This window comes from Daphnia magna, linkage group LG4 (assembly GCF_020631705.1).
Source record: "Daphnia magna isolate NIES linkage group LG4, ASM2063170v1.1, whole genome shotgun sequence".
NCBI classification, from domain to species: domain Eukaryota; kingdom Metazoa; phylum Arthropoda; class Branchiopoda; order Diplostraca; family Daphniidae; genus Daphnia; species Daphnia magna.
Window position 1 is genome coordinate 12,037,967 of NC_059185.1, and position 20,777 is coordinate 12,058,743.

A 20,777-nucleotide genomic window follows, 5' to 3' on the forward strand; every position below is an offset into this window, starting at 1 on the left:
AAACCTGAGTCACACGATCAATACGTTGCTGCTTTTCACGCGATAAAAGAAAACAGACAATTGAGTTTTCTTATCTCGTACATTTTTTTTTTCTTCTGCCTTTTAAATCATCTTCTTATCGAAACGATACACAAAGTCATACACACCTAGAGGAAAAAAAAAACAGTCATACATTCGGGTAAATTTCATCATAGTTTAAGAAGACTTTTTTGTTTGGTTTTCTTTTTGTCGGAAAGACAATGAAAGGATGGGGAACACAAAAAATAAAAACTAGGGAGAGGCAATTCTCTTTCAAGTTGCATAAAATCAGGACTGAAATCAATTGTTTTAAAACTAGGAAATGAAAAATTGAGGGGACATGAAACCCAAAAAAAAAATAAAAATAAAAATAATGTTTGGTAAAAACTGGCCTGTTGAGGAGGAGCATTCGAGGGTCGGGACTATGATAGACAGCCACACACATACACACGCATACATACACATCAAAATAATATTTGAATAAAAAAAAAAAAAAAAAAGAGAGAACATGGGAAAAAGATAGAAGATTTCAAAGAGATGAATATGAAATTCTCATATAAGAAATAAGAGACAAGAGAGGGATACCGACTAGCGATTTACTCAAAGGAAAATTATAGAAACCCCTCCGCAAAAAAAAAACAAAATTCCTTCTTTTTTGTTGTTCTCCTTTTTTTTTTCTTCTTCTAACACATAAATGAGGCGGAAGAAAGAAAGAAAAAAAAATGAATATTAACTATGCCTACAATTCAAACATTTTTTTTTGTTTTTGAAAAAAAAAATAATAAATCCCGTCCTGCTTTTCTTTAATAATAATAATAAAAAAAAAAGGGCTCGAGGAATCAAACTGCAATAGACAATTTGCTGCTCTGAATTTAATGAGCCCCCCCATTTAAATAGAGGCCATAGATTTTTGTTTTTAATTCGGAATAAAAAAAATTAAAAAAAAAAAGAAAGAAAAAAAATTTGAATTGAAAATTAGCTGAGTGATGAGTATATAAAAGTAGCAGCAAAAGGAAATAGAGTAAAGTGATACCCAGCTGCGGTACACACGCAAGACGAAAAATAAAATTGATTTTTCTTTTTCAAAACAAAAATAAAGACAGAAAAACAAACAGGGGGGAGGGGGAGGAACAGAGGATGAGTATTCGTTTAAGATTTTTTTTTTCAAATATTGCGCTGTCTTTTTGAGTGCGTTTCTTCTGCTAAACGATACAAAAAAAAAAAATTTTAAATCAGAGGGTCAACTTTCTGCGAGGGCCCCATCATCAAACGAAAAAATGAAGTTACAAAATAAAAGAAAATTCTCGTTGAGCCGGAGAAAACGGTACATTTTGTGTTGTGCTATAATTTCAGAAATCTGCCCCCCTTTAAAATATAAAAAAAAAAAAAAAAAAAAAATGAATAGAAATCTTCTAGTCAACCTAGTAGGAGTTTTCAATGTTGAAGTGTGTGTGTCAAAGGAAAAATACACGTGCGCATCTTTTTAAATAGTTATATATCACTCTCGAGAGTATTTCTTCTTTTGTTTTGCGGCTGCTAATGTTCTTCACTGCTAAGATGCTTCGAAACTTGTGCACGGCAACGGCGTCATCTGAGTAAAAATTGACAAAAAAACATGAGGGAGACGAACGATTCCGAGTCCGTTTCTTTCGCTTCATCAAAGAGATTCAAAAATAGTGGGAGAAAGAGGAAAACGAGGTCCGTTAGGCTCTTATTTGGTATACGTTTGTTTTGATGTTGGAAGCCTCGAAATAAGAGGGTGCAGAGGGGGCCAACACAATTTACTTTGACTGTTGATAAAAATCCGAAATTCAAAAATTGAATTTCAAACGGGGGACAGGAAGGAGGAGCGAGGACTGACGACACCACTCGACTTTTTGTGCTCTTCATTCTTCTCGAGAAACAGAAAGAAGACAGTTCAAAATTGCAGCTTCTACTTGTTTGGCTTTTTGTCTCGTCGTCGTCGTCATTCTTCGAATCCCCCCCCCCCCCACAATGTGGGTGGGAGCAGTTTGTGCGTTTCGGTTTTTTTGTTATGTTTTGTCTGTTGTTTTCTTGTGGCGGCGCTGTTTCGTGTGACCGAACGGGAAGAAATAAACGACTACTGGTCACACCACTCACGCACCAATGAATCCCACGCACCAAAATCAAAATGGCGATGGGCTAGTTTTTCAATTTTTTTCTTTTTTGTTTTTTTTTTTCTTTTTGTTTGAAAACGTGTGATTTCTCTTGCCCTCCATTCGCTTCCCACGAGACAAAGATCGTCTTAATAGGGCGTGAATCTGTTGTAACTACTTCGGTACATGGCGGCCTGCGGATGAAAACCAATGAAACGTAATAAAAAAACTTGTCCAATTCAAACATTTCATTTGTTATTGTTTGCAATTACCAATTTATTGACGGATTGCAATTCGGCCGAATTGCTAATTCCATACGTGGGCATCGGGCCGATGCTGTGTCCCAAATAAGGATCAGCTCCGTAACTGAATGTTTCAAAAAAAAAAACAAAAAACATTCGATTAGATTTGAATTCGAAAAATAAATAAATAATGAAATGATTCGACTGACTTTGCGGGGACGGCAGCGTAGGCGGCCATTGTCGAAGGTTGGGCGGCTGCTGCTGCGCCGTAAGCTCGTGCTGCCGCATTGGCCGCTGCCGTGTAATTGGCTGCAGCTGCGGCCTGACTCAGATAACCCGCCTGAATTTGTTGCGATGTCAACGCATTGCGCGGAAGGAAATTCAAAAACAAATAGATAAAAATAAAAGATGAATATGCATCGAACCAACAAACTCTTATAAAATCTTTTCAACCCAACTTGATTTAAAATAAATAAAAATTTGAGAAACAGATGGGGGGGGTTCTGGTTAGGACCATGGACATGCATTTTTTTTTTAAAGAGAAAAGAAAAGAAAAAGATACTAAAAGGGTTTCTCCTTTTAAACAACACAATGGCCATAACAATAAAAGAAGAGAAAAGGGGGGTTCGTCTAGAAAGATTCGAACCATAGACCCAAGGTGCGACGTAAGGAAATAAAAATTTTAAAAACCGAAGACAACAAATAGTTAAGAAACGAAAAAAGAACCCAAAATAAAGAGAGAGAGAAAGAGAGAGAGAAAGGAATGTTGCGACATGCCTGAATAAATGAAGAAAACCGAAATAAAAAGAGGGGTGAGACGAGGGATAAAAGAAGAAATGCCATTTTTCATCTAGAAAGAAAAAAAAAATACCAAAGACGATGATCAACTACGACATCAGTCGGATAAAAAGAAATCTAAACAAATGAACATCGACTACGAAACGTATCGTCTTGGTTCAATTTTTTTTTCAACCCTTTAGAAACAATTGCAAATCACAAGCCGAGAAGAATATGCAAATGTTTTCTCCCAACAATAAAAAAAAATTTTGTTAAAAAATAAATTCATTCTCATTTTGCTGTTGTTTTTGCCTCCTATTTACAAGACTAAATGATTAGATTGTGTCGTTGTTGTTGTTGCTTTCGTTTGTTTTTTGTTTCTTTCATTTGGAGCCACTTACTGTGGACTGGGAGTTGCGTGACAGTACGGATGCAAGCGACGGCGAGAGAGTTGGCGGTCGCTGAGTAGCGGCGGCCGCGGCGGCTGCTGCTGCCAGTTGCTGCTGCAGACGGACACACAAGGACAGGAGAGGGCGGACGACGACGACGACACACACACACGTCAACAAAAAGAGGACGACGACGAGGAGCAGAAAAATAAAAGGAGGAAAAATTTTGATTCAACGCGAGTGGCCACAACAACAACAACCAACATTTAAAAAAAAATAGTTTGTTTTGAAATATGTTTTTTTCTTTTCTAAAACATAAATTAACTCCTAATTTTAAAATAATTAATTCTAGAAGAAAAATAGTGTAGTCAATGAAAGTTCTGCGCGCATAAACAAGTGCCCCCCACCCAAACACGTACAAAGCAGACACACACACACACACACACACACACAAGTTTAGCAATTATGAAATGTCAATGAAGTCATCTACCAAGTCAGCTGTTTGTTTTACATGTGTGTCTCGGGCAAAAAAGGAAGGAGGTTCTCCTCACGCCCTTTGAACGATTGTTTTCAATTACCAAAATGTTGAGATGATTGATATGCTCGGACCCTCCCCGCATTTAGATGAGAAAACAAATCAAATTGAATCAACAAGAAAAAAATTGAAATGAATAAAACGAAAAAAAAGAAACGGGTTATTCCAGTTTCATGCATTCCCTGTCCCCCCCATATTCAATAAAATTGGATTTTTAATTAGATTCGGCTGGCAAATGGGAAACTGACGTGCGCAACACAAATTCAATGATGTAAAAAAAACACGCATGCATCCACGATTAGTTTGATCAAATAAACAAATATCCCGACTATTCTTTTCATCAATGAAATCAACCGATCCAAAGCGAATTACAATTTTTTTTTTAAAGGTAGAAAACAAACGTAAAAAAAAAAGAAAAGAAAATGGCGATTGTTTCCTACCTGAAGTCTGTAGGCGTCGGTGGCCTGGGCTTGCGCTTGCGCCTGAACTTGGGCCATCAGATTGTCGTAGTACGCACCCCTATTGGCAAATGAATTTCATTTTTTTTTTAATGATTAATTCATTCATTTGTGAGAATGTAAATAAATAAATATTGAATTTACTGGAGAGAAGCGGCAGTGAGTTGAGGGCGAGCCATGGCCGCGGCGGCAGCCGCAGCCGCAGCTGCCGGATAGGCCGAAGCTGCGGCAGCGGCTCGCTGGACACGTCCGCGCTGTAGGGCGACACCGCGCAAAGCGGCCGCCGCTTCCAATCCTAAATGGAACTGGGATGACTTGAACTCCTGCTCATCTATTGATAGAAACAAATCAATTAAATCAAATGAATTTAAATTTTTTTAAAATAACAAAATCAAATGAAATGAGAATTTAGTTTCGCGTCTTACCGGTAGGAAGAGTGGCGGGCTTTTTGGTTTGTACTCGAGCGGTGGCATTATTGACCTAATAATGCAAGGGACGGACGGGAATTCAGGGGGAAATGGCACACCCACGCAAATTGGTGGATAACGACAAAACGGAAGGAAAGATTATTAGCCGGTGCGACCACCACATTCGCGCAATCTTCGTTACACATCATCATGACCACTGATTGACAATCACACAAGACAACAAATTTTGATTTCTACCATCAAAATATTATTATTATTATTAATTTTTTTTTGAAAAGGAAAGAGATTTTTGTTTTAAAAAAAAAAGGGAGGGGTAAAGGAAGAGGTTGGAGATGATCATACAGAAAAAAAAAAAAAACATTGAGAAGAAAAAGGGAATGAGGGTGAGGAAGAAGACAAAAAAAAAACAAATAATTAAAGTGAAAAAATAGAAATTTCTTAAAATTGGATAGTTCACGACATGCAAACAATAAAAAAATGGGAGGGGGGGGATGGGGTAAGGGAAAAAAAAAAATAAATAAATAAATGTTAAGGTTCAAACCTACAATTTCTAGCCCTAGCAACATCCCTTTGAATTTATGTTAAACTACGCGCGCATTTTGAAATGTTTAACAAGCGAGACGTTTCCTTCAGACGCCTTTTTCTTTGATGTTTTCTCTCTCTTCCATTTTGATTTCGACGAGGGTGCGGACATTTTGCTACGAAATTTCAACGAATGCGACACACACAAAGTGGCCAATGAAACCAAATCTAAGAAATGAAATTTTACCACAGACAGGAATTTAAGAAGAAAAACAAGACAAAACAAAAACAATTCGATTGTTTTTGCTGCAGGTGTTTCAGCGGGTTCAGAACTAACTCGGATAGCAAAAAAAAAACAAACAACGAATTTAAAATTTCAAAAAAATCAATCAAAATCATCACACGCACATTGAAATGAAAGGGTCATTCGGTTTGGTGTTTTTTCTCTCTTAATTTTTGTGCGCGTGTGTTTCGATCACAAACGAACAGAACAACCGAGCGTCGAAATTCAAATTTGTCTTCGGCCAACAGCCAATCAGGCACGTCTTTCGCAACTAGCAATGGTAGTAGTAGTGGTAATAGTAGCAGTTTGTTTGTTTTAAATTTGTTTTTTCAAAATGATGGCAACATTTCGAACGAATAGCAGCGGTACGTAAGGCAGCAGATGGCTAGCAAAAATATGGAAATCAACCGTTCCGATCGATGGAAATGCGATAGACATTGACCAATACAAACATGAAATCAACCAGAATTGGAAAAAGAAAGACATCTATGAGGGGACGCATGAAACGAGTGCAACTTCCACTAGCTGTTCTTTCTTGCTAATTTTAGTTTTGGAAAAATTAATTCATTTTTTTTTTTTTTTTAATGATACAGAAAATTGGGCGTCGAATCCAAGTCCCGATCACACACAAGGAAATGGGGGAGGAAAAGTTCAAAATATTTTTAGGTATCGAGACTACCTCACCCACCCCCCACTTTTTTTTTTTTAAATTAAACTGAAGCGAAGGTGTTAAAAATCAAGTCAAGGAAAAATTAAAATAAGGATGTGTGTTATACAGAGAGATTATTAATTAAAAAAAAATTCTATCAACGTAATAGATCAAAGTCAGGTGATAAGGGGGGGGGGTTGTAAGGTGAGATGGGAAAAACAAAAAAACCAAAAAAAAATAGTCGATATAATTGTTTAAGGAAATTTAGGTATGTTGTTGTTGTCCAAAAAAAAAAAGGGTTTTCAAAAGTTGTTGAAGTAAATTTTCTTTTTTTTTTTTTTTTTTTTTTAAATAAAAGGGAAATCAAGATCATGCACACCTCAATTTTGCGTCCCTCAACCACGGTGCCATGAAGCTTCTCTCGTGCGCGGTCCGCATCAGCACTACTTGCGAACGTTACAAAACCGAACCCCTGCATGCCAAGACAAAATACAAAAAGAAAAAAAAAAAAATAGGAAAAAAAAAAAGATACAAAAAAAAAAATGATAATCAATCAAATTAAAAATCAAATTGGAGAGAATCAAGAGCGCGCGTTTTATCAGAGAACTAATTTGCAGTTTCTTTCCCCCTTTTTTTTTCTTTTTTTCAATGCGTTAATGAACAAAAATCAATTAAAGATTTTAAATTTTTTGCAATGACGATCAACACCCAAAAAGGGGGAAGGGAATTCTAAAATAAAAAACCCCCACAAAAAAAAAAACAAACTGAAATTAAAATTAATTTATAATAATTAACAAAAAAAGGGGGAATATTTGCATCGTTCTCCAATAGACGAATATTAAAGAGATAATTGTTTCAATTCGGCCAGGACGAGGTATATATATATGTATATATAAAAGGGTAATGTTTTGAATTGTTTTGCGTCGTATCCTCCTTTAAAAAAAAAAACACACACAGACACACACACATACAAATATCGATCGATGGCCAACAGTCAAGTAGCACAGCAGCAGAGTGATATAATGCCCAGCATTCGAAATAGATACCGAATTAAAAAAAAAAATATTGTTCTTTTTCCACCGTAGGCATGGACGGAAAAATCAAAATACATTTGCGTGTTTTTTTTTTGCATTGGGTGTTCCAAGGAAAATCATAAGAATTCCATTCGCAATAGACAAAGAGAGCGAGAGAGAGAGAGAGCGAGAGAGAGGGAAATAAAAATGATAAAATTACATCAGGCACAGAGCACCATATCACATGCGCCCTTTTCCACACCCCCTACTAATATAAACAACACAAAAAAAAAAAAAAAAATTCATCAACAACAACTGAAGCTCTTTATTGCGTGTTGTTGCATCTTGCTCTCCGTCTCAACCCCCCATTCCACTCTCGTGTTGTCGTCTATTCTATACAAAATGTAACAACAATCCCCCATGAAGGTATTTTTCCTCTTGTTTTGAGTAGAGTTTGAAAGGAGAAGGAAAAAATCAATACAAGGGATGATCATTTGCATGCGCCGCCCCTCGTACAGCGGATGGGCAGACGTTCCCGTTGTTCCGCGGAACAACACACACAACCACACGCACACACACACGGGATCGATAGAAGCGCCACGACCGATCTCTTAATCTAAAAGGTGCACGTTTCTTAGCGTTTTCCTGCCGACTCAAATGAAACAAAACCAACTGCAAATACAAACGAAGGTGTTTCTCTGATGGTGCGCGTTCACGCATTCCAAATTGATTGCGGTCACAATTAGTTGACGTTATTAGTTCAATCCGTTTGTGTTTCCTACATCAAGCCACCACCAACACCCCCCTGCATCCCAATTTTTTATTCAAAGGGAATTAGAAACCCCGAGCAGCCAACCCCCCCCCCCAAAAAAAATGTACAAATTCCGAAAGGAGGTGGGGTGCGATTTAGCATTTAAATAAAACAAACAGCTCCGTTGATCCAACAAAAAATAAAACTACCGACGAAAACACGTAAATCACATCAGCACACTCTGACTAATTAAAAAAAAAATTGTGTTTTGATCTTTTGAAAAGGGAGGATAGAAAATGTTTTAAAAAATAATAATAAATAGACAGTGTGGTGTGCAGCAAGTAGCCAATCAGTAGCTGGAGGAGATAAGAGTGGGATGGTTATATGTAGACCCAGTTATATATAACCACATGACAAATGCTCATCAAAAATGCTCTTTTTTTCTTTTCATTTAAAAAAACAAATTTAAATAAGAAAATGCTTCGCTCTACTTAAAAAAAAAAGAGAACTGTGGCGGGAGGGGCACAAAATTCAAAAAAGAAAAAAAAAAAGATTCTTGTCTTCTTCCACAATACAAATGAATAAAGGGGATTGTTTTCTTTAGAAAGAGAGAGAGAGAGACAGAGAGAAAGAGCCAAAAAAAAAAAAAAACAAGAGCCGTGCATCACCAATTATCATATCACCATGACGGGGAGATGGAAAACAAAACAAAAAAATACCTGTCTCATCAACGGTAAAACACACACGTCACGTCGTTATCCACGACTGACCTAGCTGGTGTGTCTGTGTGTCTCGTTCTTTAATTTTTCTCTGTTTGTTTTTTGTTTTTTTTATTAGGAAGGGGGGACTTTCATCACAGATTTTTTGCAGAATCTTGGGGGGGCCTATAAAATAATACAATACGGAAAAAGAACAAAAAAAAAAAGAGAGAAAAGAAATGGAATTGTTTTGTCTTCCTTTCCCCCAGAAAAAAAAAGAACCAATTCATGTTCTTCTGATTGGACGATGATTAACGATTTAAAAATATATTGAATTAGAGAAAACGAACGAAAATCAGAGACGAGAGCGTCTCCCTTCAAAGTGTGTGTGTCTTTGTGTTTGCATTTTCGTTCGCCAGGGGAAAATATCGCGAGAGAAAGTCAATAATCTCGCCACAAAATAAATACGTTTGGTTATTACACAAATTAAATACAACAAGGAGAACAACGTATTTTTTTTTCTTTCTTTCTTTTCTTAAAAAAAAAAAATTCGTTTTTTTTTTCTTTCGTTTTGTTATTTTACCTTGGATCCGCGCTCGTTAAAGATGATTTCCACGTCCAAAATGGGCCCAAATTGCTGTTGTAAATCAAATAAAAAGAGAAAAAAAAAATAAATTAGACAAACACGATAGGAAAAAAAAAATGGCACACAATCAATGCGATCAAATCAATCCGATTCCGTTTTCTAAATCATTTCTTCTTTTTTCCTTTTTAAACAAAGAGAAAAATCCAACTACACACAAGGATTAAGCATCGATCAATAACCCACTGTACATAAGTCCATCATCTTTCTGTCAAGACAAATCCATCCAACCAAAAGCCAAACGAAAAAAAGTAAAGAGGAAGGAAGTGGCCTCTTCCGAATCCGAAATAAAAAAAAAAGGGGAAAGGTATTGATTTAAAAAAAAACAAAAAATGGGATGTTAGAGTTCCGGTTGTGTATACATACCCCAAACATGGCACGAAGATCGGGATCCCTGAAGCGGAACGGGATGTTGGAGACGTGAAGTCGTTTGGGCATTTCCTTTGGCGACGATGATCCGCCGGCGACGCTTCCGGCTCCGCTGGTCTGAACAACGACAGAGCCTCCGGGCCCAACTAGTCCGACCGACGAAGAGGCGGACGACAGATCGATGGTTGTGATCATTCCCGATGTCGGTGTCGTGTTGCTCGATGAGACCGAGCAGCCCGTGTTGGTGGCGGCGGCCACGGCCTGGGCGGCAGCCGCTGCGGCTGCAACGCAACCGCCAGGATCGCCACCGACATCATTGCCTGCCATCACGTCCTGTTGTTGCTGTTGCTGCTGTTGTTGTTGTTGACTGGCTCCCAGCTGATGAGACAAGTTCAATCCAAACGCCGCATTTAATTCCGCCTTTGAAATAATTAAAAAAAATAATAATCCATTAAATTGGGCCATTGCTACTGGATGGCGCCACCGACCGCCCATCGTGACTTTGATCATCAATTAGCTGCGGTTTTAAGGCTCCCGTTTCTTTTCTTGATTGTTCACCGTCATAAACGAAATAGAAAATAAAAAGAACACTCACGGCGAGCGAAGATTGATCGATGCCTCCGAGACTGAGGGCCGATCCGCCGGACAGGCTGTCCAGCGCAGCGGCGACGGCGGCCTGGGAGCCGAGCGACGGCACTCCCACCGAGCCTGACGACAGGACGCAGCTGGTGGACGTTGAAGTATTAGAGGAGCTGGAACTGGTCGAGGCCATGGTCATGGCCATAGGTCCAGCACCGCTGGCATCGCCGTCCTTCTCCAATTTGATAGCGCCGCCATTGGGTCCGCCTCCTCCGACGCCGACCGTGTTGGGTCCGCTGGTCGGGACGGCAACGCTGGCCGCTTGCGCCGCTGCCTGGGCGGCCGCCTGGGCAGCCGCTTGAGCCAACGCCGCTGCATCACCTCCGCCCTGTCCGTACTGGGCATAGGGCGGAGCCAATCCGGCCTGCACCATGTGCTGTCAAAAGAAATGAATTGGAAATTTAGCGCGACAGGCCATCACAGGTAAAACGAATATCATTTTCATTTGTTTGTTTGCTTAAACATTTTAATATCAAAATGATGCGTTGCATGGCGCCATTACGTCGCCAAGTTTTGCGTATTGAACAGAAAACTGTCGGCTTTGACTTTTGGACCCGGCATTCTCGAGGGTGGGTCGAGGAGGAGCAAAAAAAGAAATTCTATTCCGTTGGCATCGATCGACCATTTGCTAGACTTCCATTTTTTTCTTTCTTCTTCTTCTTCTTTCCCTCAATTCCTTCCTTCCTTCCCAACTTCTCTACACACACACACCTCCTTTTCTCTGTGTGTGTGTGTGCGTCCTGTCCTTGTTCACAATTAAATTAAAAGCAACGCAACACATCCATCCAACAACTACGGTCGACGATCCCCCATTTCTTATTCCTTTATGGCGCATTGCCGGGGAGACCAAACGGGCGCATCTAAACAGCTCATGTGTGTGCGAGAGTTGTATGAGCCATCCATCCGTCATCAAAAACCGAGGGGGGGAGGGAACAGAGGGGGGGGAAAAAAAAAAAATGGCGTCCGGGGGGAGGTAGAGAGGGCGACCAACTTCGCCGGATCAATAAAGTTCACGGGGCGGATGGGGAAAAGCAAAAAAAAAAAAAAAGAGAAGTGAGCCAGTGAGTCTCTACTCTTAAGTTGTACACTGTGCTGTTTCTCTCTATTGGATGACTTCCAGATGTGTGTTGTTTTTTTTTGTCTAGGCGTGTGTGTGTGTGCCATCTTCTCTTTTCCTCTCCCACACACACACACGAGGTCTAAATTTAAAAAAGAGACACATGCACCAGCCCCTGTAAAAACCATCCCCCACCCGTTTTCCTTTTGGAATAAAGACAAGTACAAGAAGAAGGTCCCATCGTGGCGTCTCCGGTAGCACATCCACATCTGGAACGCACACACTAGCTATTCATCTCTTCGTGTCCAGAAATACAAAACAACGAGGGGAGGCTGTGTGGGAGAGCAGCGAGAGTTTGAAGGTCTAAACACACAACGTCTCTTCTTCTTCTCCCTCATCGAAAACATTTTTTTTTTTCTTTTTGTTTTTCGTTTTTCTATTTTTGAAACGAGTTAAGAAGCAGAGCTTTTCTGCTACTACCCAACAGTTTTAAGGACGGACAAAATGGCTTGTTACACAGGATCTGGTTCGTTATGAACACACAACCGACAGGACCTCCCCCCCATCTCATCCACACACACAAACGCAATAAGTCTCCCATCATGGAGAGAGCGGACAGGAAGCTACCGATTGATTGAAGTCAACGACGATGACGCCATGACAACGATGCTCTTCGTTCCAGGCGCGCGCGTGTGTTCCACCAAACTTATTTCTTTTTTTTTTCCTTCTTCTTCTCTTTACTACACCAAACTATTTTTATACAATCAACAAAAAGGGGAAGGGAAAGAAGAAGAAGAAGAAGAAAAAAAAAAGATTTCCGAACATACACGCACGGAACTGGAAGGAAATAAAAATGTAAGCAGAGCAGATGTTTCCATGCGCACCCCCCCTCTCCCTACCCAGCCCCCTGTTCCTTTGACCAAAAAGCTACTGGATATATTTTTTTTTTTCCCTCCTCTCTCTCTGTGTGTATGTGTGTGTGTTAGAAGAGGACCCCAGAGTGTTTCACTGGAACCGTTCCAGATGTACAGACACCACGTATATACGCAGGCATGACCCAAGATGAAGCAAACACACAGGGAAAATTAAGCTTCTAAAAATAGCCCTTTAAGAAATCTATGCTGGAACAGGGAGGATTTAAAAAATCAAAGTCCAAAAAAGAAATGAAGAAAAATGTTCACCGGATAGTAGACTCCTTGCGGAGGAAGGAAGAATGCTCCGGCGCTCCACAGTTTGGCGGCTGGTGGGGTTTCGATTTTTGTTCCAGAAAAAAAAAAAAAAAAACTAACAAACTCGCACTTTTGTTGTATGAACGACTCGAACACAATCGATAGTAGGAACGTTTTTCTTAGAATTCACCACAATCTCAAATCGCAAAAAAAAAATCGAAAATATTTTTTTTTTGTGAATAAATTAAGTGTCGTCAACACGCAGGGACGCCGAAAACAATTTTTATCTATAAAAAAAAAAAATTCTAATAATTCCAAAATTTGAATGGTGGGAAGTAAAAGACAAAATGTTTCAAAGACTTTCAAAGACTTGCGGCAAAAATCAAATCGTAGAGCAAAGGCGAAACAACACTGTACACCGCACACTCAATTGGACATGTCTCTTTTTTCTAAACCAGCCACCTTCAACTCTACTACGACTCTGCGTTGCGATGGGGTTGGCTTTCTTTCGATCTGGTGAAAAGAAAGCGCAAGCGCACCAGGCCCCCACACCCGCAAGCTCCTCCTCCCGATCCAGCCGATTCTGGTATGGATCCCTTTCTTGATTAGCCGGCTGCTATCAACACGCCATCTATTGTCCGGAAAATGAACAATTTCTCCTCTGAGGCGATGCAAGTTTGGAGGGACGTGAGAAAGAAATGGATGGATGTATGCAATTTGGACGACCAAAGAATGACCCCCCCCCCCACACTTCTTTTAAAGGACGACCTCCCCAAGAGAAATAAAAAACAGCTGCCTGTCATTAACACTTGAACAACAACTTTTTTCTTTTTTTGCCCTCTATTTCAACTCGGAATTTTGTTCAGATCACTATAATAAAACTATCACCTAAACAGATGTGTAGATCTTACCGATACTGTCTGGTATCATTGAGGGGGGGAGAAACAATTTTTTTAAAGTCTGATGTTTAAAAAGGGCGGGGTAAAACGAGGTCAAGTTCGAACAATTGATGAAGGAGTTCCTTAAATCATTTAACACACGACTTGCCTTATACATTAATTGAACGCAAATGATTCTAGGAAACAAGTGATGGAAGATTAAAGAAAAACAAAACGAACGTGGCTTCGATGCGTAATGACTTCGGTTATTGATCCACGAGGTTCTTATCCTCCCGGACCCTTAAAACGGAGATCTCGATTTCACAAGGATAAATATAATTTCTAGCACAGAACCTACGCGCTTCCTCCCACTACCAAAAACAAAGGAAAACAAACCAAAGGCGTAAAAACCCGTTGTCAAATAAATGGAAAGCCTTTTCTCAAATCGAACGGAATCGAACAACCCGATCAGAAGCGATTAGAGGACTGAACTCAACGGGAAATACGAGAAAAGACAGATGCTGCGTAAGAGCCCCCCACATTTCAGAATGTTAGCCGGGTCAAGAAGGCTATCGGCGATTGTGGAGGACAAAAAAAAAAAATAAAAAAATGGCAAGTAGGTTGCGCTGGTACACATCCAGAAAGGCCTTCGATCGATTACACTTGACACACACACGGAGAAAAAGAAGCAAGGCAGACCACTCGCAAAGCGAAAACATGGCTAGATGTTTGGGCCAAACAGCATCTAGCGGTCAAAAATGACACTATTTCTTAGAGTTTTAAAAACACGCCGCTAGATGGCTAAAAACGTGGGAAGGCAAAAAAAAAAAAAAACAAGAAAAAGAATAATAAACATGGTGGCCATGACGAACAAAAACAAAAAATCGAAACAGAAAGTGGAGGGAAAAAATGTTTTCAATCCACAAAGGACACATTCCTCGAAACCAAATCAATTATTCAAAATAAAAGTGGAGAAATCAAATTTTAAAAATTCCTGTCAGGAAACATCAGAAAACAAAAAAAGATTTCAATAAAATTCGACGACTTTCAAACGCACGTGGCAGACACAAAGAGAAAAATTCCCAAAGAAAAATGGAATTTATCCAATAACACGAAAGCACGTGCTCTGCACATGCCTTTTGGGCATTGAGATTCAATATCGAGAGAATTCGATAACCCATAAAAAAAAAGCCCGCCAACAAAAAAAAAAACATGGTACTACGTAAAACTCACCCAAATGTCGTGATTGATATCAATCCAATCGTCGTTGATATCCTGTCTGAGTTTAGCTTTGTAACTAAAGTAGCCGATCTGTTGCCATCGGTCCATCGTGCAACACGTTTCAAACATGGTCAACGTGGTGGTCGTCGACATCATGGCGGTGGCAGCGGAGGACGAGGGCGACATTGGAGAGAACGAAAAATTGCAACGACCACCTCGCCAGACGATTCACTGACCACAGACAACTTTTCGGTTTGACCTCTCTGATCTTTTCAATTTCGACGACCTATCATGTTTGTTTTAAACGGCCCAGCAAATGAGGATTTAGAGTAATCACTTGTGATTGGTCCAAAATTTGAGAAAAACAAAGAGGGGGGTTTAGATTTTTCTGAAGGGGGTGAATGAAGGTGGGTGAACAATGGAAAGTCGAAATTTCTGGTTACCCCGAATCTCGCACGTGGTGCAGAGATCATTGTTATTTGATTGACTAAAAAGAAAAAAATCAATCGATCAAACAAGTCAAGTGCCCAAATCTACTGATTGAATCACGAACGTGTTCGAAACGCTTCCTATTATTTTCACGTTCTTGCCATTAACTTTTCCAAAATTCGTAGGAAAGAAAAAAGGGGGTGGGTGGCAAGTGGGTGGTAATGGGTTCAAATGGATCGATGATGGATGTTCTCTCAAGGGACCACGCGTGCCTCGTGCTCGGCCGTTGGATAAATTTCTTTTCAAAGTAAACAAGTCATTTAAATATTCAACAGCAAAACACGCATTTCTTTGTTGTTCGAATTTTTGGTTTCTATCCGCCATTTTTAGAACAACATGCTCGATCGTTAAGCAGACAACAAAGATGGCCGCCCCCATTATCTTTTAACTGTTGTTAAACGAGACGAGCTTCCATTTCTCCCGAGAGTTGTTGTGCGTGAACAAACAAAACGAGAAGCTCGTTCGGTACGACACGCACGATACGGGTGTGAGCAAACGACGTGAAACGGGAATTCACGAGAAAAGCCGATTCGATGATTCAAATTTAAAAAAAAATCGAATTTAAAAAGAGAAGGGGGAGAAGATGAAATTGAGGTATCGTGGGATGGCAGTTGTCGATCGATAGGATAAAAGAGATTTGTTTGAATTTTTTAAAAAGCGCCATTTTGAAATATTGGAAAGGTACGTGCAAAAAATAAAGTGTGACATTCAATATTTATTGAGAGAGTCACGCGGGTTTAAACACGTCTCGTTAAAAATGTATTCATCACTCCTGAAGAACTGAGTGACGGAGGAAGAAAAAAAACGATGAAAAAGGAACGAGACAAGAGAAATCCATCAACTCAAACAAGAAGAAAAATGCAGCGTGTCATCGCATGCACGAGATTGAAGGACTTGGTTTGTCCCTCTATGTTTGAATAAATAGACGCTGCAACCACAGCATTGTGTGTGTGTGTCAAGTTCTTAATGCGTTTTTCAAGAAACTTCCAGCAAGCGACAGAAATCCGTGTCCAGCTGATCTTTTTTAAACTCGCCCTCCTCCCGATTTCGAACGTCAACATTCACGGACAAGTGGGCAAGAAAGAAAATTTCAGCCGAGTCATAATCAGTACGAAAAAAACAGTTAGTCGGCCTTGACCATCGTGAATCCCGAGTCATTATTCAACAAAAAAAAAATTCTGTGCGAGGAAAAAATGGACGTCCATTTTTAAATGGCTGCACCGGGAACAACAACAGACCCAGCCTTCTTTGTCCTATGCCCGCGGCCCCTCAACCTCATAGAGAAAATAGTGTCTACGTCGTCCGGGATTTATGGAAACGACGCTGGCCCGCTGTGGCCTCTTTTCTCCCCCCTCACATCTCTCCTTGTGAGAAGAGGCAGTAGCTGGGCGAGGAAAGAAGACGATGACAAAACCGACCCCAGCTGTTGTCTTTTCCACACACACGAGCCCGACCGAAAGGGAGCAGGTCTCGTACGTGTGTCCGCCGGGCAGGAGATTCCTTTCCAGCCATAAAAACCGAGGAACCAAAAAAAAAAAAACGGAGAAGAACGACGAAGAGGCTTTTCTATTTTCAATTTCTTCGCTCTCGAAACCTTTGCAGCAATCAAGAAAGAAAATGATGCACGAAAACGTTTGTTTTCAAATGGAATCCTGAATAACAACAGAGGGGCCATTTCTTCATCCTCAACACACACACACACACAATAAAGAAGAAAGCAAGAAATGCACACAAAAGACGTGGGCACGGTTCAATAGAGTAACAAAGTTGGTAGGCAACTCTTGCCGCTTTTTCTTCGTCTTTTTCTCTATTTATCACGATCGATCCATCTTGGCTTCCTGCTAACTGTTTGGTGTGTGACGTCACCGCCAAACGGAGCTGATGGTTGATTCCGACCAACCTTATTGAACCTTTAGCTTCGCGTAGTTTTTGTGTGTCAACCTCATATAGTCGAATCTGGTAGGATTTGGTACCATGGAAACACGCCTCTCCTCCACCCAATTGGCCAAGACGACACGTACAAAGAGGGAACATCTAACCCCCACCCGTCACCCATCGATCGATCCGTCCCTTATTTGATGTGTTACACGTCACGCACGTAACAATTTATTGAAAAAGCCAGCGACTTAATCACTCGGATGGGCGTTTAAAAGTTTGTTAAATACATCACAAGATTGAACATTTGTCCACAAGACACTATTAGGCAAATGATTATCAAATAAAATTGGATTGGTGTACCTACTGTTTGTAGACAAGAAACTATTAGGAGAAACATTTCCCTAGCGGTTGGCCAACTTGAGAAAACAAGGATCGATATCTTACGGCTAGAGACGCGCAAAGCAATCGGAGATCTGATTACACATCGACGTAAGTTTCATATATAAAACGGGCAATCGTCGAGGGACGACTAAGAAACAAGAGGCTGCCGAGATCCACAGCCGTAATGAAAGTCACTCTTGACGTCAATCAGCCTTGAAGTAAGAAATGTTGAGTCGTCAACGCCATGCATTTTGAAAGGGGATCTGTCAACAATCAACATCAAGCTCCCAATTTGGAGACGGAGAGAAGCTGACATGAAGAGGAGCTTTACTTGTTGTTGGATAGAGTATTAAGATAGATTGGCCCACATTTGGATCAGACACTTGTGAATGGGGCTGCTGTGTGAGTACTCGTGCCAAGTCAACTTGATATGTTTCCACTACAAATAAAGAAAGTGAGGGCTTTCAAACAACATACTTCAACTGCTGCCGCTTTCAGAAGTGAAACAGAATCACACTTTTTTGTTTGAAGTGTGTTCCAGTCGGACCTGAACAAACAACATAAACCGTAATCACACACACACACACAGACTCAGCCTTGGGACCGTGGAAGAAAACAAACAAAGGGGCAGGAAAAACTCTTCGTAGAAGAGCTGTATGTGGGAAGGGTGAGTTGTCGTCACACACACCCTGAACATAAGGGGTAGGTTTCTCTGTTTAAATACAAGTGTACATGAACCAAGTTTGTTTAGTTTTGCTGTGTACTCACCGAGTTTCCGTCAGTAAAACTGCCGCTAATCGTGATGATTGGTTGAGACTCAATGGACGCCGACTTGACGATGCTACTATTGCTACCAGTCGATTCGTTATTTGCAGTATCATCCAGTTGCAAAGAGATGCTCATCGTCTCCGAATCGCTACCGCTACAAAGTTCTTGCGGTGCTTTTTCACTCATGTTGTTGCTAGTGATGACACTGCCACCATTGTTGTTGACACTATGAGCTGCTGGCAGAGCTGCTATGGACGCCGCCATTATACAATCTGCACACACACACACCACCACCCCCCAAAAACACACTCAGACACACACTAATAACACGGATGGTAGCAGTACGGTGAACGTTATGTTTACGTTTGGAGAGAACTGTATCAGTAACTAGGGCGGTATGTTGTAAGGCGCCAATCCCAGAAGAAGAAAAAGAAAAAAAAACAAAAAAACAAAACAAATGACAAACTCAAGCCGCCTCGACTGTTGACTGTGTGTCGGCTGCTACTTGTTCCTGTCGTCTGGCTTGGCTTCCTCTCCTAATGGCCTTCGAGGAAAAACAAAATAAAAAAAGAAATGTTGAAACATCAGAATTTCATTGGCCAACAGCCACGGCAATTTTTATACACTTGCAAAACGAGACGGTGACGTATAGAGGTATTTATTATTTGTGTGTGTGTTCACACACACACACACACGCCCAATATATCTGTTAGACTGCAGAAAACGGGGGGAACAACAGCAGTCAAAAGTATTTGGATGGTAATGGCGATTGCGCGCTCTAGGCCAATCCATTCCGACTGTCAGATTATCAGCAACGGTTCACTGACATTGATCATAATCTGTTACATACCGGACATCCACAGGGTGTGGAACCATTCCGAGAGTTTAATAACCAAATTCTAAACATCATCCCATAAAATTTGAGTGCAATCTGTGTTATATTCTTCATCAACTTGAAATCTACATAAAAAAAAAAACGAACACACTGGTGATAAAAAAAATGGGCTGTGCTATCTAGCAGTAAAGTTGGATGATCGAAGACCCAAGTTTGCCACGCGTCACGAATGACTTTTCGCGTATATTCATCATATGTTCTTCTTCTTTCTTTTTTTGGGTGCACACATTATTGCGACGGACGCATCCGAAGGGAAACGACGAGTAATGATAAAATTAGTTCAGTGTGACGCCATTTTTTTTTTTCATTCCCAATCTTTCCCTCTAAATCTTGTTTGTTTTTTCCCCCCCAGAAATGCAACACAAAAACAAGCTTAGGTCTAACACACATTCCTACAAGGTTTAACACTCAGATGTGTCATGTTTTTTGGTGAATAATGTGTTGCGCAAAACCACACGCTGAAAACGCACTCAATTCGTTCCATAGAATTTTCATTTTCCAAATTGAAGTTTGTCCTTCCTCTTCTTACCCTCTCGTTGTGTAAGCTACACTATGAATATAGTGTATGTGCAACCATGTGCAGTCGGCAGTGAACGAGGCCGGTGCTGCGTGACGACATTCGAAAAAAAAAACAAGAAAAACTTTCATCCTAAAAAATAAACCGCAAGAGCACACGCCGGATTAGAAATGAGACCTCGTCTTGGGAAACCGCACAAGTTAAAAACTTAAAAAAAAAAAAGAAGAAAAAAGGTCGGAATGTCTTTCCTATTCTATAAATATATACATCCTAATGATGATGGTGGTACGAGTAATGGTGGCTTACATTGTAACTCATTTTAAAATTTACATTTATTTTTTTTTGGCTCGAGCTTTCAGATTCATCAATTTGCTGACTCTCTTTTTCCTTCTCCCCCCTTTTTTTTTTAAAAAAAAAGAGAGATTGTCATTCAAATTGTAACAAAGAGGGGCGCTTCCCTTTTCCGCCGTGTCCAATGTAATGTAGTGCACGAACCGACTAGTTCGTGTTGTTGACCAAAGGCAGCAGAGCAGCCATCAAGGGAAAGAAGAAGAAGAAAAGATAAATAAATAACACGAGAAGCCCAAACAAATGTCAGTTTCATATTGGGGAAAGGAGGGGCAAAATCATTACGTTAATGGACTAGCTCGCCGCGTGTGTGCCGCTCTTAATATTATTGTACAAAAGGATCGGTGCCATCCTACTAGCAATAGAAGAACGTGCTACAAATGGAACGTGGTTTCGAGTTGTAACTTTGGGGGGAGGGGGAGGCTGTTCACGCTGACGCTTGAAAATAATTGATTTTATGCTACGTGTCGGACTGTTATGCAAGAGGGCAGACATTTGTGGAATATTCTGTGGCTAGTTGACGTTGATATGATCATCCAATCGATTGTCGATATCCACGTCGGGTGTAGGGAGGGTGTGACACTTGAATATTGACGAATGGAAATGGCGTCTCTCCGACGGCGTCGTTGTGTTCGACACGCAGCG

The 20,777-nt window shown here is 40.3% G+C and overlaps 1 protein-coding gene across 2 annotated transcripts; it reads right to left on the minus strand.

The window, feature by feature from the left end:
- Positions 1-60: 60 nt before the first annotated feature.
- LOC116920223 (sex determination protein fox-1) lies at positions 61-15,071 on the minus strand. 2 transcript variants are annotated; one of them, XM_045171963.1, is made up of 12 exons: positions 14,869-15,071; positions 10,488-10,907; positions 9,890-10,312; positions 9,464-9,517; positions 6,798-6,890; positions 4,962-5,016; positions 4,681-4,867; positions 4,519-4,597; positions 3,556-3,657; positions 2,587-2,735; positions 2,408-2,501; positions 61-2,329 (listed from the first exon to the last, which is right to left on the minus strand). In XM_045171963.1, the coding sequence occupies exons 1-12, from the start codon at positions 15,040-15,042 to the stop codon at positions 2,285-2,287; spliced, it is 1,875 nt and encodes a 624-aa protein (XP_045027898.1). In that variant the 5' UTR covers positions 15,043-15,071; the 3' UTR covers positions 61-2,284. The 2 variants fall into 2 exon arrangements, with proteins under 2 accessions (XP_045027898.1, XP_045027899.1); XM_045171964.1 differs by lacking the exon at positions 14,869-15,071 and adding an exon at positions 12,770-14,127.
- Between the last annotated feature and the right edge of the window lie 5,706 nt (positions 15,072-20,777).